The 23,678-nt window shown below is 43.1% G+C and overlaps 1 protein-coding gene across 1 annotated transcript in view; it reads right to left on the bottom strand.

The window, feature by feature from the left end:
• Window positions 1–23,678, bottom strand: part of TG (thyroglobulin) — a 152,098-nt gene that overhangs the window by 120,517 nt on the left and 7,903 nt on the right. Inside the window, exons 6-16 of the mRNA XM_026790985.2 lie at window positions 20,922–21,028; window positions 19,611–19,754; window positions 16,654–16,839; window positions 10,601–11,665; window positions 8,465–9,052; window positions 7,108–7,350; window positions 6,645–6,782; window positions 6,002–6,079; window positions 5,557–5,669; window positions 4,592–4,703; window positions 3,674–3,874 (exon numbers count right to left, since the gene is read on the bottom strand). Coding sequence (XP_026646786.2) covers window positions 3,674–3,874; window positions 4,592–4,703; window positions 5,557–5,669; window positions 6,002–6,079; window positions 6,645–6,782; window positions 7,108–7,350; window positions 8,465–9,052; window positions 10,601–11,665; window positions 16,654–16,839; window positions 19,611–19,754; window positions 20,922–21,028 — 2,975 coding nt within the window. The remainder of the gene's footprint in view (window positions 1–3,673; window positions 3,875–4,591; window positions 4,704–5,556; window positions 5,670–6,001; window positions 6,080–6,644; window positions 6,783–7,107; window positions 7,351–8,464; window positions 9,053–10,600; window positions 11,666–16,653; window positions 16,840–19,610; window positions 19,755–20,921; window positions 21,029–23,678) is intronic.

Raw genomic sequence — 23,678 nt, 5'->3', positions numbered from 1 at the left:
TAGGACAAAGTCCACAAATCCCTCACATGCACAGATTTAAACCTAGACAGCACCCTGTGCCCTTTGCACTCATCAGCTTTGACCTGGTTTGAGGGCAGCTTGGTTCCGATTACTGAAGCTGATGGAAAGACACACTTTGACTGTGATGGGTAATGCATCAGGCCCAGAAAGGGACATGCGTGGTTTCTAGGAACAGATACATTATGAACAGTCATGAATAAATTTCAGCAGGAAATGAGAAGGAGATTTCTAACCAACAGCAGAACAAACTTTACAGAAGATATCTATCTAACCAACAGCAGAATAAACCTTTATAGAAGACATCTAGTGGAAACAGGCAGGGCCAAATAATCCTCAGCTGCCCTTAGACTGAAGTTTGAAAGGTTTGAGATCAGGAACTCATGACTGTGGTGTCTACAGCAACAGCAAGATGTTTGTAGTGACCAGTAGGGCAGAATATACATTATATATATATATATATATATATATATATATAAACAGTAGTATACAGCTCTAGAATTGGAGCAGTTTTCCCTATCAACTCACTCAGTATGAGTGCAGTCATTCAAACCCTGCTAGCCCACTGTAACAGACTAATTACAGTGATAATTAATTTTTACTAATCAGTACAATTCAACAACTTCACTCAATATTAGCCAAATACCAACTTAATTACTAAATATGTACAGTAATAGTTAAACACTTGTTAGTTCCAGAGCTACAAAACCTAAGAAGAAAAAAACTTCCTCACTTATAAATAAATACAAAGAAAAAGATGTTATCATATCATACAATTCACTTGCTTGGTGTATATATAGATCATTTTCCAAATTACAATGCTCAGATCAGACCTAAATTTCCTGATCGTTGAAGGGAGGCAAACACTGATGATGGTGCAGGTCTGAGCACCCTCCCTCTCCCCTTCTAATGGAGATTAAGTCCATAACTAAGCAGCCACTTCATTTAAAGTATAAAAACCTTGCATAAAACTTTCAGCTAAAGTATTAAAACATTGCAGGATGAATCTGGGATCCAATGTGTGCAGTACATCTTTGTTTTCCAACTCTGAGCATGTCAATGCCAACAAAAAAAGCTTTCATATCTGCCTCTCTGAATTGCCAAATGCATATTTTTATCCAAGTCTCCTTCATAGCAACTTTTTTGCAATAACTCTGTAAATGGGGCCACTGCATTCCTTCTCTATACTCATTGACTCTGTAGCCAGACTCCCTCAGTAAAGGTGGAAACCTGGAATCCTTGCTTAACAAACTTCTAATAAATCTCCCAAGGTCTTAGGACCAGAAGGCCTCTCTGTAAAAGAGACAGTAATAGTCATCCTGGCTGCTAAATTACAACAATATAATCTTTATACAGAGTATGTAAAAATCAGTCTGTGGTTTCTTAATTGCTCTAACACGTTTCTTTGTCCAGCAAGTCATATCCAGTCTCAGCTGAATGGGGCTACTATCTCCTACCGCCTGTTCCATTGAGATTTGGTGTGTGAGCCAGGGAAATATCCAGCTCCCAAAGCAGAAGTGATCAATGGTTTCCTGGTGTGGTTAAAAGGTATCAATTCACCATCAGTAACTTGCTCATCTATCCCTCTACAGATTACACTTCATTTTTACTAAGCCTCTACCATTTTGTCATTGTCCTAAATCTTGGTCCTGTAGAAGTGAATCAGAATCCCCCTGAATACTGACACTTCTTTCATAGGTGCTTACAAAGATTTTCACAAGGAAATTAACAGCTCCAGGACCTTCTCTGGAAACCTCTCTCCTCTGTCTCTACTCAGAGTTATGGGAAGTGGGCATGAGGATGGGAGATGCAAGAGGATTGCTGGGGTACTTGGCATTGTCTCTCCAGTGCATCCCAGCTAGAAGAAGCTGGATTCTACCTCTGATGGAAGTGATTAAACTAATGAAAACCTCCTGGCATGTACTGGACACTCTGACTTATTACTTTCTGTTTACAGCTCTCTGTTCTGATGCTGGAAGAGAAATTTATCATATTTTCCCACCACAACAGTTTATTTTGCTGAAAGGCAAGCTCTCCAGAGTAGCAGTATAGTACTCTTTTTTCCTGAACAATTATTAGTAATTCCCAGGACTAGAGGCATAAGGCTGGGCAGACTGAGGAGAAAACTAATTTTTGATTTTTTTTTTTTACACAATAACTAAGTCGTGTATCATGAAAAGTTCCATCGCTCTTTCAAAATCCAGGGAAACCATCAAAGATTATTTCAATCTTTATGCAGAAAAAAAATTATTAGCTTTCAGTAAAACCAGGTTTCCATTATATTTTCAAAGCAGTTCTCCTCTCAGTTCAGTATTTTTAAGGTCATTAATCACTATTATTTTCTATAGGAAAAGTACAGGATGGCAGCAGGATTGTATTTATGGTCATCTCTACTTCTCTGAAGAGCTAAAAACCTGCCTTGGATGGCTACATTCAGGTGACTACACCACCCTACTTTGGAGCTTATCTCCTCAGAGCTCAGTTGGCATTTTCAAACAACACCACAAGCATGGGGCAGAAACACCCATGAGGTTTCCTGGCTTCTCATAAAATCCCATCCTCAGAACTCTCTATTGATAGAAGAGAGCACAAATTAAATTATTTCCAAGTTGGCTGAGCAGTTACCTAGTTGATAAAAACCTCACAGGCAATTGGGTTGACACATTCAGGTATTTTGCAATAGAATTGTAGAATCATTAAGTTTGGAAATGACCTGTATGATCATTGAGTCCAGCAACTAACCCAGCACTGTCAGCTCCACCACTAAACCATGTCCTCAAGTGTCACATCTTCCATTTGGTTAGTGAAAACAGGGCTGTGTTGATCTTTATACAGCAGAATCACAAAAGGAAACTGAAGCAGACTACGTGGTCGTGTTTCCCTAATTTTTTTTTCAACCCTTCTCCCCCAAAACCAACAAAAAACCTGAAAACAGCAGTGTCCTGCAGACAACTGTTGAAGGTTTTCTTTTTACATCTCTACTTCCCACTAATCATTACATTTTGGAGCATAGCCTTGTAGAAAGTTTAATTAATTTTGCTTCACTTCAGTGATGGGAAAAAGCATAAAGGACATTGCAAATTAAATTTATCCAAATGTCTCCCATTTGGATGTCTCACTGGAAACCATGAGTGAATTCCAGTGCTTCACAGCTCTGGCCATTCAGGAAATACTCTGTGAATATGCAATGTTTTGGCACATCTTTTACACAATTCTGGTCACAAGCCAAGACTCAGAATGGCAGAAGCATACATTTTTCAAATTTTATTTTAGTCAGCCGAATGGGTTTTAATCCCAGAGCCAGCTCACACTGGAGCAGGTTCAAGTTTGCAGCAAGCTTTTCAGATTGGCCTTATAGTTGGGTTTCATAGCTCAAATGGTTTGATTCAACCAATTTTATGAACTACAAAAAGTCAAGGATCCATTCCATTCTTCTTTTTCTCCTCACAAAGCACCTGAAGAAAATCAGACAGCATGCCCTGGCAGGTCTGAAATCTGCTGTAAGACAAAGATAAGCATGTTGCTTGAGAAAAAAATCTCTAAAGGTCTGAAGAAATAAGATTAAATTCAACTAGGGAGTGGAAAAATTTAGGACCTGAGTTAAATTCCAGGCCTGGATTTGCTCACAAGTGAAATGCCTGAAGCAGGAACTCACTTGCACATTCTGGTTGTGCCCCATTCACTCGTGTCCCTGGCACCTCCTCTCCATTGCCAAAGACACACCAGCAGCTCTCCTGCTCCTGGCTGCACTGCACAGGGGAGAAACTCCCCCTGGCCCCCTCACACTCGGGGATGTCTCCTCTGGCAGCTTCTCGGGAAACCACTCTGGACTTCAGCAGGTTACAGAAACTGGGACCTGCAAAGAGAGAGATTCTTTGCAAGATACAGAACAGAAGACAACAAAGTGACCTAGAGACTTTACCAGAAGTGCTTCCAGCCTGTTTTGTTAGTAGCAAGAAAGAAGAGTGACCACAAAAACAAATAATTTGTTTCATTATAGAAGTGGGGAATTTACTTCTACTAGAAAAGAAAACCCATGTTTTTTCTAAAGATTTAAGTGCAAATGATACTCTTTTAGAAAAACAGTTGGAAAAAATGCTGTGATTTATTTTTCATGTATATATATATATATATATATATATATATATATATATATATATATGGGTTTTTTTATAAATGTGATGGTGTATCATTTAGCGGCTCCTACTTAGGAGACAAAAAAATCAAATTAGAAAAGTTAAGCTTTTCATAAAAATTTTTGATCAAGGTAATTTTAAATTTGATATGATAATTTACATTTTTAAATAGTTAAAATGGTGTTAAGAAATCAAAGATTAAAAAATGCATAGAATTTCATTCATAAATTTGCATAGACTGCTTTATTTTTGGTGTTATGAAAGTAAAGGGTAACAATTCTCAGATACCCTTTCAATGTTGCTGTGCTTTGTATGTACCCCATCACTGAGGAATTTAACTATGAGCCTCGCATGTTTCATAGGCAGCATTCTGAAGAAGAAAGTTCATGTGCTGCAGAGCATGAGGGATCACAGGCAGGGGGCAAAGCATTACTCACACTCAGGATTGCCATCCAAGTCTTTGCTGCCACGCTGGAATATTTCTCCTGACACAGGATCCACACACCAAATATCTGCGTCAGATCTCTGCAGCACAGTGTATTCTCCTGTCTACAAAGAATTAAGGAGCTGTCATTGCAGAAAAATGTGTTTTAATACAGACACACCAAAATCCATACCCCAAAGATTGGTTAAAGTGCTTTATTATATTTACACTTGTCTATTATTAAAACATATTGAAAAGAAACACAAAATACAGTCTAACTAATTTAATAGATAGACCAGTCCCTGAGAGAATCAAGAATCATTTACATTGGAAAAGACCTTTAAGATCACTGAGTCCAACCATTAAGCAGGATGTAGATTAGAAGTCCACTGAGATAAAGTTCTGAAAAAATTCTAGCTTGAAATGTTTTCAAAAGATGTGTAGGTGTGGTGCTTCAAGATATGATTCAGTGATGAACTCAGCAATGCTGAAGTAAAAGCAATGCTTGATCTCTGCAGTCTTTTCCAACCTAAATGATTATGATTCCATATGATAATGACTCTATTACATTGAATGTCTATTGCTGTCTCTCTCCTGCTCACTGCCACATATTGAAAGCATCACAGACCCTGTTTTTTTGGGACATGTGCACCCAGCTCCCCCTCACATTGTCATGCTCTCACAGTTCAGGAGGAAAGAGCCCCCCAAATCTCAGTCAATTAAGATGTGCCTTTGAAGCACAGCCCTGCAGAGCCAGCCTGTGGGAGGGAAACGTGGGCAGGCACAGAGCTTCCTATCCTCAGTCCCCACCTCAAAGCTATTTAAATTCTGCCTTCTGCAGGGCAACACCAGCTGTTAGTTTGTCCTACCCTCTTCTTTCAGGTTAATAGAAATGCACAAGGGGTGCATAAAGAGCATGGACAGAAAGTGTGTGTGCATGGTGTAAGCACAACTGCTTCATCAGTCATGTGAAATCACCTCAAGGCAGCTGGGGATGAACAGATCAGCTGGAGACGTGTCCAGCTTTGCACTACTCTGTCTCCAGCTGGAAAGGAGGCCATTGGCTCGAGATCGCTGACATGAAGTGCGGCCTGTCAGAGGGAAAACATTTTTAAAATAAAATCAAGTTTCAGACCTAAGCAAGAGAAAGAGTTACATCACCAGCTCCCTCACACATCTGTATTAGGCACTGCTACAATCTCAGGCAGGGCCACCAACACTAGAGGGTTCACTCTCAAATCATGCAAGACAAAATCACACACAATGAAATTTAATCAATTAGCAAAATAAGAATATAATTCTGTTTACTTTTCTTGGAATGGCTAGAAGAAAGTCTTACTTCATGCATATTAGAATTTCCAATAAATATTAAAATTTGCAAGAACAGGCCAAGACAAATATTTAGGAAGAAAACCCAGCTGACATTTGGGAAGTTCTGATGAACGTGAGACCAAGGAATCCACGACATAACGACCTCTCTCATCCACACACCAGCAATGACCTGCCCGGGGAAGAAAAGCAGCTTTATTTCAGATGTGGTACTGCTGTGTTCTTTGTTGCATACTAGGAAGATTTTCACCCTCAGCAGCTCTATAGAAAGGGGTCAGTAAATCCAAGCACAGCTATCCAGGGGTAAGTAGACCACACCTCAGAGCCATGGTACAAATGGAAATGTAGCAGCTCTGGTGAGACTCCCCCACTGCAGCCCTATCACCTCCTCCCAGAAATTTGGCATCATCCACAAACTTGCTGGGGGTGTGCTCCATCTCATCATCCTGGTCATGAGTGAAGACATAAGGCAATACCAGCCCCTGGACCAACCCACAGGGAACACAACTAGCAGCAAGCAACTGAATATCTACTCATTTTTGAACCCCAGTGAGCTACCACTTGTGTCCAGCCAATTTAGACACATCTTGTAGACCATATGACCTTCCTCCAGTCTGACTACTACTGGTTTTCTATCTTTTAATTAGAATTCTTAGGGTTTTGCTTTGTTTTGTTTGGGTTGTTTGGAGTTTTGCTTTGTTTAGACAGCCCAGAGTGTCTTGTTAGGAATTGCTCACCTGTGCTCTCATAGCACTGAGTTGGCTCCCAGTTTCCCAGGCCATCACACTGAGGGATGTAAGGGAAAAATCCCAGCTGTGCAGCTTCCCCAGCAGAACTCTTTGAAGTAAAGTGGCTCTGCCAGTAGAAGCGCAGGACTATAGAAGAGAAGTAAAAGAAAGCTCTAGTGCCCAAACAGGTTATATAAAATGCACTCATTTGCAAAAATCTGAATGTTACCTGTACTTCAGAAGACAAATTAATAAACGTTTGAAGTACATAAAGTAAGTGCCCAGATTTTATATTTGCATTGTGTTATGTATATGAAATCAGTTCCTGGGGGACAGCTCAATGACCCTGATTAATTACACCTGCTGAGTCCCACCTGCTTTTCAGCAAAGTTGCATTTAACATCAAGTGCTCTTGCACAGATTCTGGGCATGACCCCATTCAGCTCAGCCCTTCTCTCCCTCTCTGACCCACCTGACCATGCAGCCAGCTGCAGAGCAGAGTCAGTGCCTGACAGCAGCTTCTGGGAGATCTCTGCCCCCAGCCCTTGGGGCCCAGCGGGACGCAGGAGGTCCCTGTCTGAGAGCTGGATCCCCTTTGCCAGCAGGAAGCTCTCTCCAAAGGCAAACTGGGACCCATTTGAGGCCAGGATGAGCTGCTCTGCCTCCTCCATAAATTTCATGGCTTCCTGCTTCACACCTTCACATATACCAGGGCCTGTATAAAAAATGTATACATGAAGAGTATATTAATGACTTTCATCTAAATCCAGTAAATATTTGCATGTGAAAATTAATTGGTCTTAAATTAGCATTGCCTTTTTCCCTCTGAAATCAGTGTTGAATTGCCATAAGTCATACAAACATTCTCCATGTCCTGAGCCAAAGGCTTGATGCTTTTAAGTCCTTATTGGTTACAAACTGAGTTAATATATCTCTACAGAACATCCCCTCAGTTGCTGCCATTAAAAAATGTGGATAATCACAAGTGAGAGTCAGAAAGGAAAATGAAAGTCTGTCCTTTGGGTCTGGAGTGGCAGCTGGCACTTGGCCTGTCCTGTCCACACATCTACTGACCCAGAAAGGGCAATTCAATGCACCAAGCCAGCTCCATGAAAGCTGCTCCTCCAAAATAACTCTGTTAATCTGCTTCATCCCTTTATTCCCCACTTGCCCACAGAACTGGAGTCTCCACTAGTTCATTGTCCTGTCTCTTCTTCACAGCTGGAAAAAACTGATGAGAACAATTTCAGTGATGGCATTTATAATATACGTCACCTGCTGGAGTAACTCCAAAGAGAGCCAGCACCTTTGGAGGAGCTGTCGAGACAGAGAGCTTACTCAACTTCAGTGCTGGCCTCACTCTCCTCCTAGTGACTTCTAGGGGATATCTGTTACTCTTGACCACTGTCACTCTAATAAGAAACAGTAAAGAAAATCCCTCTTGCTTCATTTTAAGGCACTCTTGAAAGTCATTTACATTACAGTGTAATCCTGATTTTCCCATACAACTCTTCACACATTCTAATGTCCTTTACCACCTGGATAAGTATGTTCTGCAAAAGCATTATATGTCCTAACTCCAAATTATAAAATCTACTCGAACTTGATATGGAACTTTATTTTTCCTTATTCCCAAAGCTCAACCATCAGTTATTTAGTGGAAATGAGTCACCCTACTTCTGACATCCAACGATAATGGCAGTGCTGATGATCTTTCTAAAAAGTTATTGTTGGATACTTTACAGCAATTGAAAGGACTTCCCTCTCTTGTGGCATAATATAAAAGACCAGAAAACACTCTTACTTACATGCCAGAAATTGTTACTTACATGCTGGAATCTGGTTCACTCCTGCCTTTGTTCCTTCCAGCTCTCCTCCTTTGCTGTCAACACACCAACAATCACGAAGTTCAAAGTGACCTAAAGGAGCACTGAAGTCAGTGTAGGGTCCTGGGTAGTAGCTGAGCTGGTCAGTCAGAAGCTGCCAGAATATATATGGGTCCAGCAAAATGTTCTCTGATGCACTGGTCACGTTTCCCTTCAGCACCTGAGGTGGGAGATCCATGAAGGAGGAATACATGGAGAACATGGGGAAGACATTCTGGTGCCCAGCCTCATACAAAGCTTTAACAAAAGCTGAAAAGTCTCCAGAGGATGCCTCTTTATACCCAGCTATTATGTCCAATAGATCAGGAACAGGCAGGGGCTTGCCCTCGTTGTTCTCTGCAATCCACCTTTGGTACCACTCGAAGGCTTGTTCAGGGGGGCCACTGCACTGCACCTGCCTCCAGCCACCCTCATCATCACACTGAGGGAGGTGAAGGCTGGACAGCGGGGGCACAGCTCTTGGATCTGACAACAGCAGCTTCACAGCCCTGAGAAACTCCTGAGCAGCTGTGACTTGGCAAGCACTTGGGCCTGGGAAAAGAAAAACATGCACATCCTTCTGAATGCACTGAAGATATACAATAGCCCTGTCCTCTAGTACAATAAACACCACTACTAAAAATTGGTCACTCAGCCCAATAATAACAACATTCCTTGCCTGTTACTAAGAAGGCTTAGCAATATTAAGGTCCCATGCAGAACCAGGGTAAGATTTCCAAAGGGATGTGAGCCCTCCAAGATGAATACAGATATGTTATTTTAAAATCTGTGAGTATATTAGGTACTTGTTGTTCTTACTGGGGGGCCAGGTGTCACTAAATGCCTTCCTGAATCTGTTTACATAGATCAAGTATTTTCAGATATACACGGTAGTTGGGTTGTTACTGGTTATTCAGCCAGTCAATGCAAAGCAACCATCTGAATAGTGGGATAATTTTATTTCCCCTTGGACTGAACCCGAATCTTAATACTGTCCTTTCTTCCCACGCTCTACTGAACATTGCTGCTGAATACAAAACAAAACATCCCTCAAAATACTGGAGGGAGTTTGGTTTGGAAGCCTTTTCTGCCATCTCCAGAGCCAAATTTCACTTTGCCACCAAGCAGCTCTGCAGATCCAGCCAACCATGGGAGCTCATCTTTTGAGCACCAGAGAATTCTGAACCTTCTTATTTTGGATTGCACTACAGATGGGTAGTTAGATATAAATCCCCTCTCAGTTCAGATTATTACAACAAACTCCCTAGTACTTCTGCAAACTGCTATTCAAAGGAGCTCCCCCACTGTGCACCACTCTCAACTGCTGGTCACTGCTATTTCTCCCAAAATGAGAAGCAGGCTCTCCTCTTGGTCTATTCTCCCTGTTGATGTTTTGTTGTCAGTTCACAGAAACTTGAAAAACAAATATTCACTGCCTTTGTACTTCCTTCTTTCTTCATATCCCATTATAAAAGAGCAAGGAGAGGCAGTTCATAGTCTATCAACCTGATGTCAGAAGTCATTTTGCAGCTCACCTTTTTGGCCTGACTTTGTGACTTATGAAAAACCTACCAGCCATTAAATCCCTCTCCTATGTTTGGAGTCCTGTGATATCTTACCAATTTGAGGATATATTCTTGAGCTAACAAGACTACATCAAGTTCATAGTTAAAGGCATTGAAAATCTTAAATTCTTATGAAAAGATGAGCCAGTGACCATGCCCAGGTGCCTTGGTCTGGAAGTAAAAGGGCTTTTTCAGGCAGGGTAACATTCAGTTCCATGGATGGTCCAGGTCTCCTGGGCATCATGGATGTTACACATTCCAGCTCCACTGAGGTAGAGACATGCCAATGGCACGTTCAGTAACCAGGCAAGACCTCAGGCTCCTCTGCTTTGAGTGTGCCCACCCTAGACCCTGACCACCTTTAGGACTGGGGATATCAAGGCTGACACACACTAATCAGATGCCTTGCTTTTCTGTGAGGAGACATTTGCAGACATCATCAATTTATTTCCAGATGTAATCAGATATGAAGAAAGAACCACTGAATTCCAATAAAAAAGAAAGCATCTTTAAATTCCCAGTCCCTAAGACTTACATTGCATTGGATTTCCAGTCTTCCCCTTTATTCCTGGAATAGTCTTGCCGTCCAAATCAACACAGAAGCAATTTGTTCCAAAACACTGGAGTGGCAGAAAGTCTCCATCCTCAGTACAAGAGGGGATAAAGAGATCTGATCCTGCAGGCAGGCTTAGCTTCAGGTTTCTCAGATTTCTCCTTTGCTTCTCACACTCAGTGGGGCACCTTGGGCGTTTGCCTCGACGTCTTGAGCCTGGAACCTCCTTACCCAAAGTGTCCAAACACCAGCACTCTCCTGCATAGCACTGAACCTTCTCATACCTACCCTCCTTGGTGCATGTTGGAACAAACAGGTCCCTTGGCTCCTCACCACAGCCTCTGGATCCCAGTGCTAGTTTCACCACTTCACCTAAATCTTCAGCAACACTTTCGGGGACAGAAATTACTTGTTGAAGAAAAGTAAAGAACTCTGGTAGCTCCAGGAGAGAAGAAAGGAATTTCATCCGATTCTGATTGTCCTGCAGAGTTACTGTGCGGCCAAAGCTGCTCACGAGAGGTTTACTCAAAATGGAGCTCCCCTTTGATACCTCCAGTGAAAATGCCTGAGCTGACTCCAGAGGGCCTTGGCCATTACCCATCTCTGACAGATCCTCCTGTAGGAAAAACTGGCCAATGCTATACTTCCCACTAGTGCCAAGCACCCCTGTGAAGTTAAACTGGATCAAGTTCTTCAAGAACCTTCCTCCAAAGAGGTTTTCTTGGAAACGCTTTGGATTGGCAGTAAATTGCAGTGCCACTCGAGCCAGCTCCCGGGATGGGAACATCCCTGTGACGGCTTCATTGAGGGTGGTTTCTAGATCAGGAGTCTGGCTGGCAAATGGGCTTTGTGCAATTGGGGATGACAATCCAGAGTCCAGAAACAGCTCCTTGAAAGAGGGAGGGCAGGACCTTGAAAAGCCATCAGTTTTGTCTGACTGCTTATCTGGTGTGGAGAACAAACTGGACTGACTGAAGGAGCCAGCAGGGCCATAGAGGAGCCTCGACAAGGCCCGTCGCCTCTCGGAGATGCATGATTGCTCCTCACCTAGAGAAAGATTTAAAAAAGAAAAGGTACATTTTGGAACCTCCTGAACCTGTAATTCTATTGCTCTCTTTCAAGCAGCTGAGGCAAAAGTATAGATTAACCTGCTTCTCGACTATGCATCATGCACATTGTTAAGGAATTTGAAATGTCAGTGCCTATGGTCTACAAATAAAATTCTCCAGTCAAGACCCCAAATGAAAGGAAGAATTCCTTCCCCACTGCTCAGTTCACTGCTCTGTGGAGTTTTACTGGTTCTGTTGCTTCCCGACACAAATTCTCATCCCTGTTCCCATGGCAGAAAGAATGAAAAATGTCTTTTCCAAATATTTTAGCACTCTAGTAGGATGCCTGCTCTTAATGAAAAACTCCAGTGATCCAGGTGAAATGTGGAAACCTAAGAAGGAGAAATAGATTGTGGAAGAACACAAATTTATTTTAAAGAATATCCACCAGTGAGGAACTTATGGAAGTTTCCTTACTAGATCTTCAGTTTCATAGTGAGGTGTTTATTGCAAGAGGTTTGACAATGAATTGTTAAAATCAGCAGTAATAAAATGCTAAGGACCAGGTGGCATTAATGAATGAGCTCTAAGGGAAAAAATTACAGAATTAAAAAAAAAAAAAGTCTAATGACAGCATATTGAGGGTATCAACAGTGGCCCTGGGCACCCATATCCTGGGCTAAGTTTTGTCACAGGTGTAGCTGCATCCAGCCCCACCTGTGCACTGATACACAGGGAGAAACAGCTCCAAGTTAGGATGCAACACATCAGTGAAGAAGGACAAAGCTTAGGGCTCAAAAGACAGCAGATAAGGAAAGACTTGATAAGTACAAAGACATCAAGAAGCAGACAGACAGCATGGTTATGGCACTGACTGCATGTCTGGAATGCACACAGCAGCTTAACTCACATGCCACACAGTTACCTGTCCTTGGAAAGTAGAATTATAGAGAAGGGAGGCAAAAGTAGCAGAACTATAGAGACGGGGAGACAAAAATATTTTGAGGACAGAACAGCTTTTCCAGTATGAGACAACATTCAGCCTGAACAAAAAAATATGAAAAAAGGTTTATAAAAAACAGGATTCTCCACATCATCCACAATAGACAATTATTATTCAGTATTTCTCACAGCACAGAGAAGTCCAGATGTAGAGCACATAATTATGATAATGAAATTTATTGCCAGAGAGTACTAGGAAGGATAAAATGTTAGAGGGCAATTAGGCAAATCCCTGGAAGATAACTCCATAGGGGAGGGCTGAAAACAATGATCTTGACTCAGCCTCCAGTTTGAGGCATCTCCCACATGCAGGAGGATATTTGGAAGTTATTTTTAACATTTTCCATGTTTCTCAGTCTTTCTTACTCAGCACCACTGCTGTCCCTGTAGAAGACAAGATGGATAAGCAGCTTTAGTCTGCTCCAGCACCAGCTCCCCTGAGCTCCCCATTCCATCTCCATTTATTCCACAACCAAGCAATATGATAAAGCAGTCACACATCCTGTTAACAATAAGGATAAAAGCTGGAAATCTATAAAGCTGTTAAAAAGCTAAGCAAGTAATCTGATGTTCTGTGATTGACATCTTTCTCACTCCTGCTCTTGCACCCTTGTCGTGCTCTGTAGTTCCTGACAGGAGGTGAGGGCCCCTTCCCAGAAGTTCCTTTGTAAAAGAACTTGCTGTAGGATGGGGCCCTTCTGTTTTCAGTGTTGGCTCTTGGTGGTTGGAGGGATGAAGAACATTCCTCAGAGGGCCAATAATTTAGTGTAAGCCACAATTCCACAAGAACAGTAATATGAAACAAATGTATGATCACGGGTCATAAACACTCTCCCCTCCTTCCCACTGCTGAATCAAATCAAAACAGAGGAAGAAAGAATAAACACAAAAGCACTGCTGGCGTGAATCTACTGCAGAAGGTCTGAAGAGAAGCACGTCCCCATCAGGGCTGCCTGGTGCACTGACTCCTCCAGTGTTAACACTGCTGAGTGTGAGAGCCAAAGACATTAAACAATCACAGAATCATTAAAGTTTGAAAACTTAATTGAGTCCAACCATTAACCCAGCACTGCCAGGACCACGACTAAACTGTGGCCCTAAGTACCACATCAACATGGGTTTTGAACACAAAATAGAGGAGAACTGGAGACACACACAAGGCATGTAGTTGTCTGAAGATTTCAGCCATAACCTCATGAAATACTTCTCAGGAGTTAATCTGTGAAACCTCTGCAGAAATTTTTTCCCTGCTTAAATTTCCTGAGTCTGCCAATAAAAGCAGCAAGCAGCCTGAAGTCATTGCCCCCCTTTCTTCACCCCCCCTCAAAAAAAAAAAAAAAAATTATCAGGAGGGCTCAGCAAAGCACACTCAAAAAGAAAACAACTACCCTCAGCATATGGCAAGGCCTCTCAGAGGTTCCCTTGTAATATCCTTGGTGATCAGCCTTGAAGGCACACTAAAGTTTTCATTTCACAGCAAGCCTGTGTGTGCCCAGAGTGTTCTGAGCACTTGGAGCTGTGACACCTAGGGCAGATTCCTCCTTTTTCAGCTGCATGGGAAGCTGCGTGTGTCTCACAGACACAGCAACTGCCTTCCCCCAAGGCAGCCCCCATGTTAAGACCCTGTGCCCCAGCCCTCCAGCACAATCCTGAATATTTAGGTAATGCACTTCAGAGCAAAGGTTTTTAACTTTCCTCCTCCCCTCCAGCCCCTGGACATTTCTACTGTCATTTCCATTTGGGGCACAGATTTGATGGTGAATTCTCTGTGGAATCTCTCAAAGCCGTAACCTATACACCTTTTCTGAATTGTTTGTTGGGGAGTTTTCTACAGGATTTGGCAGTTTTCATAGCAAAACATACAGTGACAGAGTTGGAAAAAAACCCAGTCAGAATGGGAGATGAAATTCCACAGCACTTCACAAAAGGAAGGAGGAAAAACAAAAAATCACCATCACTTGCACAGATATTGTCACTTACACTTCAGTTCCTGGAGTCCAGTGAAAATGCCTGAGCTGACTCCAGAGGGCCTTGGCCATTACCCATCTCTGACAGATCCTCCTGTGGGAAAAACTGGCCAGTGCTGTACTTCCCACTAATGCCAAGCACCCCTGTGAAGTTAAACTGGATCAAGTTCTTCAAGAACCTTCCTCCAAAGAGGTTTTCTTGGAAACGCTTTGGATTGGCAGTAAATTGCAGTGCCACTCGAGCCAGCTCCCAGAATGGGAACGTCCCTGTGACGGCTTCACTGAGGGTGGTTTCTAGATCAGGAGTCTGGCTGGCAAATGGGCTTTGTGCAATTGGGGATGATATCCAGATATCAGAGCTGCAAAGAAAAGCCTTGCTGCTTGCAAAACTAAAAGATCACAACATAAAATAAAAGCAGTATGATATTTAATAATTTTTTAGAATGTGACTCTTAGCCCTGGGGAGGTTTCAGGATCTTTGACCACCAGGATCTGTCAGAGCCGAGAAACGAGCTGGTCTGCTCTGTTCCCATCTAAAGATGTAATGAATAAGAAATCACCCATTTATCAAAAGTTACAGCGTTGATAAAGTTAAACCTACTGTTACTAGTCCTTATTGTTACCTTGTTGATAATCAATTACTTGTTGCTCCTGCCCTGTTAATTACCTGTTGGAAATCCCTCTCCATTAGGTCAGGTTTTCACCCCTGCTACTTCCTAGAAAATGGCACCCAGGACTGTGAGGAGGAAGTGACATGACAGCTTGTATGCAAAAGTAGTGACACCTTGCCAAGTTCAGCAAAGAAAACCCCTGGAACAACGAGCCACCACAGAACTGAACAACCTAAGTGACGTCTAAGGAGGGAGGACCTCAGAGGTTGAATTGGGGTACGGAAATCCTGTCGCGCCCATGAGGACGGAATCCCCCACTCTGCCGGCGTGCGAAGTGGACAAAGCTGCACACCTCCTCCTCCTCCTCCTCCTCCTCCTCCTCTGCGCCACTCCAGGAAGCAGCGGGGTGTGAGCGCGACCTGTTGGGCCCCCACCAGACCTAATCACTCCTAATAATGGCATTAAAAAGGAGAAAAATCTCCTGCCCTTTATTTATTTCAAAAGACACTGAGAGATTTTTCCTTTGGCCAATCTTGTAGGTGTTATGAGTAGAACAGCTGCCCATTTCTTAAAAGGTTGCAGAGTTCAGAGGTTGGGCTAGTTGCTGCCAGGGTGGAGTTCTAACTGTTTGTTACTGTAATCACCTGTCATTTTCGTTAACTACTTGTTGTTGATGGTTAATAATTCCCTCTTTTGTCGAGTGACACCATGCTGCTTCCTGGAAGATGGCACCCAGATGATGAAGAGAAAGGGACATTGAGTTTATATGCAAATGACCTCAGAACCAGCCTGCAATGGGAAAAGCCCCTCACCAAACCTAGCCAAAAACCCCTACAAACAACGAGCCAACATAAAATTGACAAATCAAAGTGATGTCTAGACATGAGGAACAGAATCTAGTACCTGCTAAGACCCTTTTTACCCCTCATCCTAAACAAAAGATGTCGGCTAGACAGAGCTCCTCAAATGTTCAACCAAAAAGCAGGGAATCTCCTGAGGCTCTCATGAGGACGGAACCCCTAGCTCTGCCCACAGACCAGTGGACAAAGCTGCATCTTCCTCTTCCTCCATGCCATTCCTGGGAGCAGCGGCACGGTGAGCACGGACCCATTGGTTCTCCCCACCGGGGCTGATCGCTTTTAATAAAGGCTTCAAAAAGAAGAAAGGTCTCCTGCCCGTGTTTATTTCAGTACATACCACAGGCTGGGGGCTGTGGTATGTACTGAAAGACATACCACGTACCTGGCCCCTCCTGGCTGCGACTGTCTGAGCACCAGCACGGGCCCCACGGGTGGCACTGCTGGGCCGCATAGGCCCCGCTGGCCACGCAGGATGGCACCAGGGGCTGCTGGAATTGCAGTGCTAAAGACACTGAGGGATTTTTCCTTTGCCAGTCTCATACATACCACAGGCTGGGGGCTGGCCTCGTCGCCGTGTGCCCGGCACCTCCTGGCCCTGGCTGTCCGAGCACCAGCACAGGCCTTGCTGGTGACACTGCTGGGCTGCATAGGCCCCGCTGGCTGTGCAGGATGGCACCAGGGGCTCCTGGAATCGCAGCGCTGCTGAGCGCTCAGCCTCACACCTCGAGGGGCCTGCAGGGAAAACAGCAAGGGTTAAGCAGGGAAAATTCAACGTTTCACAGCCACCTCTGTTTGATCCCGTTGTTTGCCTGTTTTGTTGCTGGAACCCAGGAAATTCCTCTGGCTGCCCTGGACAATTTGAGACTCTGACAGAGGGCTCAGAGACCTTGGCACAGAGCCCAAGACCCCTGTGCCTTTGATCTTGACCCATGGAAAAACAATTACCAACCTTTGTATGAAGAATTACAAGTCAAGAAAGTTTAAGTAGAATAATAGATAGTTTGTCATGGGGTGAAAAGTAGATTTTTGAGGTTTTTAGAATGGGGGCTCAGGGTCCCAAGATGGAGGAATTTGGGCGTTCCTTGTCCTTTTTCCTTCTTCTTCCTAGCCTCCATCTTCTGGGTGATGTTGGCATTTTTAGATTGGTTTCAAGTAGAAACTCACTGTCTAACATAGGTGATAGGTATTGGGAAGTTATGGTAAATAATGTACACGTAGTTTTTAGTATAAAAGATAACACTGTCTCTGAGGCAGTCAGAGTGCCTCTGTCTGACCTGCTGAGCAGACCTCAGCAGGCCAGAGAAAGAATTTTATAGATAAAAAACAATAAACAGCCTTGAGAATGAGAACTGAAGAGTTCTGACTCCATCTTCAACCACCAGGCTGGGAAAAGAGACTTTCTAATGTATCACGGGGTCACTCTAACCAGCAGAGATTGCGAAATTTGGGAATAAAAAAAAATGAGGAAAAACAATTTAACTTCCTGATCACTTCCAGTGATGCATCAAGTACTGGCTCAAAATGAGAATTCTCCTTCCCCTTTTCCCATGAAGAATTTGCCCCATGGTTTTCCACTGTAGGTACTAATTTCTATGGAGGGGCTTGACAGCTGGCTTGCAAGCAAAGCTGAGTTAATAGAAGAAATAACAATTGATGATTTTCAAGTGTATCCATAGCAAGGAAGAAGACAAGGCTGTCAGCATGGAAATAGATGAGAAAAGATACATGGAAATCTTTGTAAGCTAGACTATATGCATATGCAGATGTGTATATGTGCCTTATTACATTTCTGTAAAACTTTTGCCAATTATATTGGCATTAATTGCCTTGCACCAATGAATATAATAAGTTATTGCGATGTAGTTAATGACTTAAGATCACGCTTTGTTAAAAGTATATAAGCAGGAGAACACACAGAATAAAACACTTTTCTCTTCTTAGACCCTGATCATGTGTGTATGCCATGTCCAACCTAACGGTGACAATTTCTGAAAACTAAACAGAAGATAAAGCCTCAACACATTTTTTAGCCATGGTTGCAAGTAGGCAGAACAGGAATATTTCTCCCAGGGAACTATGCTGTAGGCTGGGGGAGCTCTAGCCCTTAGTGCAAAAGCAAAGTTGGTCAACAGAGACAGATGTACAGCATGGGAACCTGATTTGAAGGCAAAGTTCAGTGTTTCTGAAGAGAATGAAGCATTGCTCCTGCAAACAGATCTGCACCTGACTGTGGAAATTTGGGCTGAGAATTTCTCCATTTCCCTCTGCAGGGATCTGAAGACCCTATTCCTGTCAAACTGGCCTTAAAGGCAGAGAGGGCAAAAATCCAGCAAGTAAATTTTCTGGGGTATGATCTCTCCAATACAAGACTTCACCCTCTGAACAGAAATTTTGCTTGTTTATATTAACCTGCAATCCTACAGCCTAAACACTTCTCACCTTCAAAAAGTTTCCAGCTACGTCCAGCTACCTGAGCGAGGCAGCAAGAGCACCATGTCAGAGCAACTTGTTCATCCAGGGGACTCTGACAACTTCCCCAGTTTGAGTGGGTTCAGGTGACAGTGTGAGAGCTTCCTAAATCACCAGAGCATCCCCCTCAGTGGCTGATGACTGAGGTCACATCTCCATCTTGTGGCTGGTAGAGCTTCATCTGTGCTGACAGCTGCTACAGCCCCAGCCAGAGCTAAACCAGAACCACTGTGCAGTGCAGAGGGAAGATGCCTTCAAAACTCTCCAGAAATATCAGCTTGCCCCAAAGCCAGGAAAACTGTGTGACTACACAGCCAAAAGACTGACATCATATCTGCTTCATATTTCTGGTGATGCAACTCCTTAGCAAGAGTCAGAAAGCAATGTCAGAGGAGTTTGGGAATTTGGATGGGAGGATGAAGTATCACATGGGAGATTCAAACTCTTCCCAGCCAAGGCAGTTTGCACTGGGCTCTGGTCTAGGAGGGAGGAGATACCTGACCTCCTGTCCTGCAGAGTTCATCGCCTGTAGGTGGAGAAACTCTCTCCCCACATGCCTGCCCTGACCAGGGAAGGAATGGGCCCAAGGGCAGATCCTAAAGTTCAGCCTTGCTGGCCAAGGCTCTACAAACTTTTGTGTGGCCTCCTGGGAATGGAGTGTGTTGTGGTCAGTGTAAAATCCTTCCTGTTTCTGAGTCTACCAACATCAATTACAGAGCATTTTCTCAGGCTTTTAATTTAATAAATCAATAAATCCATCTCCATAATCTCAGAGGAAGAGATATGGAGAGTTCATGGGATTTCAAAGAATGTGATCTGCAGGAATGTGGGAAAGCATTGATCAGAGGACAGGGAAAATCTGCTGGTAAAGAATGTGCAGAGGATAGAAGCCATCTGCAATTCAGGGACCTTGATTCTTGCATTGGAAATGTGATATTATACATTTTTAGAACAACTCTCCCCAACAGCAGCTGTCACATAAAAGCTCCAGAACTGCCACCTGATTTACAGGGCACCTCCTGGGTGCTACTTACACCTGAAGTTGCCAGAGGTGGCCAGCTGGACCCCCAGGAATCGCCTCTGCAGGATCCGATGGATGCTGCTCTCTGTGAATGTGCGGGCAGGCTCCGGCCCCGATAACACCGTGTCGTAAACTTCATCCAGCAGCAGCTCCAGGCCTGGGAAAGACAGACTTTTATCACAGGGACTGCTTTTAAGACAGAAATCATCCTTACCCCAGAACAAAGCTGGGAGATTCTCAGGTAAAATAAATCCAGTTCTCTAAATAAGTCAAATGTGAAGTTATACTGCATAACCCTAATAACCCTACATAACCCTAATGCACCACACCCTGCACCCAGTGCTGGGTGCCCAGGCACCACCTTTATGCCTTGACAGTGTTCTGGTTTGAAAATGAAGTGAGTTTTTTGGGAGTTTGGTGGTCAAACCATGACCGACATCCACCAAAACAAGCAGAAGAAACATCCTGTACCTGGCTATAGGCTGTGTTTTTGTTAAATTCAGCCTGCAGTACAGAAATTGATGGAATTTTTGCAACAGATGTTACCAAACCAACTACACGTCATTTTGGTTGCATATTAAAAACCAAGATATTCAGTAGTTTCTCTGAGTGCACAAATTTTTGAGAACTTCTTTCTTTTCTGGGAATTAAATGTTGAAGTTCTTGTCTATCATCTAAATTTCAAGCTATTGTGCTTTGTATTTTTCCCCTTTGAAAAAAAATTGAAAATTAAAACCACAGTATCTAAGGAAGGTCTAGAAATTCTCAACCTCCTCATTCTTCCTTGCTATAAAAAGAATTCTTTCTTCCGAAGCATCCCATCAACTATTAACATGCCTAAATCCTGAGGTTATGAGAGAAGAGAATGTCCCTGCCTATTTTAGATTGGTTGGACTAGATAATCTTTAAAGGTCTTTTCCAACCCAAACAGTTCTAGATTCTACCTAAGCAAGGAGAAGAGTTCATTCTTCAGGCCCTTTATATTCCCCTGGATTTGCTAATCATATCAAATACGACGCAGCTTCCTAGTGTGGGCAGAAAGTGGACATTCAGAAATCCCATTCCACATCCCAAAGATGACAGGATTAGCTCCCAGGCATCAGCTCCACTCATTGCTGACTGAAGTTCTGCTCAAAAGAGTGGGATTTCATTAGTGAGCACCAGCCCTTCCCATGGGCATTACACCTGTCACATTGGTCTCACCCCTTGTAAGAGTGAAATTGAACTTCCAAATGAATCTGAAGACTGACAGTTGTTATTTGTCCTTTCCCTTGGGAATTCAACAACCCCCAGGTCAGAGGATGAGCTGCTGGAAGGCACTCACCTGTGTCTGCCAACTCCCTCCCCAGGCTGTCCACGCAGTAACAATATCCCGAGATCTCTGGGAATGCTTCCCTCACCGAGCTGAATTTTTGGAAAGCCCTTGGGAGCCTGGAATAAAAAGCAGCGTGCTGTGAAGAGCCCAGGGAGGCTCATCAACCACAACAAAGAATCAGCTGTTTCCTTCCTGATTTCATAGGAGAAGGATGTCTGCAGAGCACCAGGACTGTACAAAAGGCTTTGCAACCAGGCTCTGACATGATCCAGAGTGCTGTTTCAGCAGGATTGCAACTCTACTAAATGCCATTTTTCTAAACAAACAGGGGATAATCTCCCTTCAAATAAATTTCTGATCCCTCCTAAGCATGTACACAGCATCTAACTCACTTTCAATTCTATTCTCATCTTCAGAAGCCTGTCAAAGAGTGTAAAATAGATGGGCGTTGGCTTAATGTTATTATAACAGCTATTCATTAGCTCCTTCCACAAATCTGCATGAGATGGCAGAATGCCTAAAAAACCAGGTTGCTTCCCTTTCCTTACATGCCACATACAATTTCTGCACTGATTTAAGTACAAAAGCTGATAAAAACCTCACTAATATCTTTCATTTTCAAGGCATGGCTCAACAGATTAAGGAGAAGGTGAAAGGGATTTTAATATGAAACAAGAATCACTTTGGTTTCTGGAGATCAAAGAGATGGTTTCCAGTGTAATATTCTAGGAATGACAACAGCCAGATTCCAGCAAAGCAATTATTTAAGAAAGAAACTTAATAGGGTCTAAGTTGTGAAAACCATAATAAAGGTGGTCTTAACTGACAGACATCCTAGGGTTTCTCCAAGCAAAAGATAAGTTTCAAGTTCTAGTTTCAAAGTGCCAAGTTCTAAAACAATCATATTATTTTATGGACACATCCCCTTACCCTGAAATACTATAAAGGTGTGGTGTCCCAGCTGCATGTGGCTTATTTGGAAAAACAGCAACAAGGAAGTGGGATTTTCTGCTTAACACCTCCAGAGAATTACACAAATTAGGTTTTTACCAAGGATGGACATTCAGCAATAAGAATATTGGTGGATTAGGCACTGATTAACTGGGGAAAAGCAGTTCACAGCCTCCCTGTAAAACTGAGACCAGGCTCAATTCAGTGCCACACTCCAGCAGCCTCAGGAATGCTCCAGAATGTGCAGCCTAAGAGCAGCAGTGAAATGCTTGTCTGGCTCAGAGCTGGTGCTCAGCTGAGCAGAGCAAGGGTCTTTGCCACCTCCAAGACTGCCTGAATCATAGAACATTCTGGGTTGGAAGGAAAATTGAAGACTATCTAATTCCAACCCCCCTGCCATGGGCAGGGGCTGCTTCCACCAGACCAAGCTGCTCAGGGTCCCATCCAGCCTTGGCCTCCAACACTTCTAAGGATGGAGCATCCACATTTTCTGTAGGTAACCTGTGCCAGTGCCTCAGCACTCACAGGAAAGAATTTCTTCCTCATATCTAAATCTAAACCTACCCTCTTTCAGCCCAAAGCCTTTCCTCTTTGTTCTAACACTACTGCACTTGTTAAAAGTCCTTCTCCACCTCTCTTGTAGCCCCCTTTAGGTGCTGTAAAGTCCCTTGAGAGCCTTCTCTTCTCCAGGGTCAACTCTCTCAGCCTGTCTTCACAGGAGAGGGGACTCCTGGGAGCTCCACCACCTCCTGTCAGGAGAGTTGAAGATGTTTCTGCTTCCACAGGACATCAAAGCACAGCCTTGGGAAAGCAGAAAGCAGCAGCAGCTCTGTCAGAGGAAGGGGCTGTAACTTCAGGGTTGTCCCAGCAGTGCTCCTGTCCTGTCTCAGAATTTGTACATCCCTCTGTATTGCTGCTTTGCTCTAGCACCCTTCCACATCTACAAATTAAATGTCCACTGAGTCCCTCCACTTTGGATTGTCAAATCCTGCTCCACTGCTGACACGGGCATGCTGAGAGGGATCAAAATGTCACACTTCAGGGCAAAGGGGGACTTCTGCCAGCATGAAAGCAATATAATTTAAGGTATAAACATATAAGTAGCATATTTCTATAGCGTTCAATGTGAACATGGGCATAAACAGCTTGGAATATTTTAAGACCTTTCAGCTGCCCTGGATTATCATGCACTGTCCACTGCCCAGTCAGAAATATGATCATTTTCTGTACTGCTCATGTCCTTGGAGCTCATCAGCTCAGCATCTCAACCTCTGAGTGACGCAGGATTCAAGGAAAAACTTTGCATCCTGATTTCTTTAATTTTCAACATTAAAAAGTCACACACACACTATATGGGGCAGATGTGTAGTCACATCTTGTCATTCTGGTTATTTTTGTTCCAAGTCGAGAGTAAAACTCAATAAATTACAAACAGATATAAATTAGGCCCACACAAACAAGAGGGCAAAACTTTTCTCACCTTATGTGGAAAACCCAATTCTTGCCACATTTTTTATTTTCTCAGACTCTTTAACCACAGCCATCAAGATGAGTAGCATTAACACAGAATTCCTCATTTTTCAGAGCCAGTCCAAACCAACTGTGATTACATTTAACTTATGGATAAATTTCTAGTGTTTCCATATTTTTCAACAAGAATGCTCGCACTTAAAAATACAGGGAAATAAATAAATGTGAAGTTGTTGACCTTCAAAATTTAAGTCTCTGCTCTTGGCTTCCAGCAAAGACAACTCATTATTGATTATAGCAAGAAAGCAAATAAAAATCTTCCTTGACTTTTGATTTTTTTATAAT

The sequence above is a fragment of the Zonotrichia albicollis genome, chromosome 1, assembly GCF_047830755.1.
Source record: "Zonotrichia albicollis isolate bZonAlb1 chromosome 1, bZonAlb1.hap1, whole genome shotgun sequence".
NCBI classification, from domain to species: Eukaryota; Metazoa; Chordata; class Aves; order Passeriformes; family Passerellidae; genus Zonotrichia; species Zonotrichia albicollis.
Note: the sequence above shows the minus strand (reverse complement) of the source record. Positions and strands in the feature narration are given on the sequence as shown.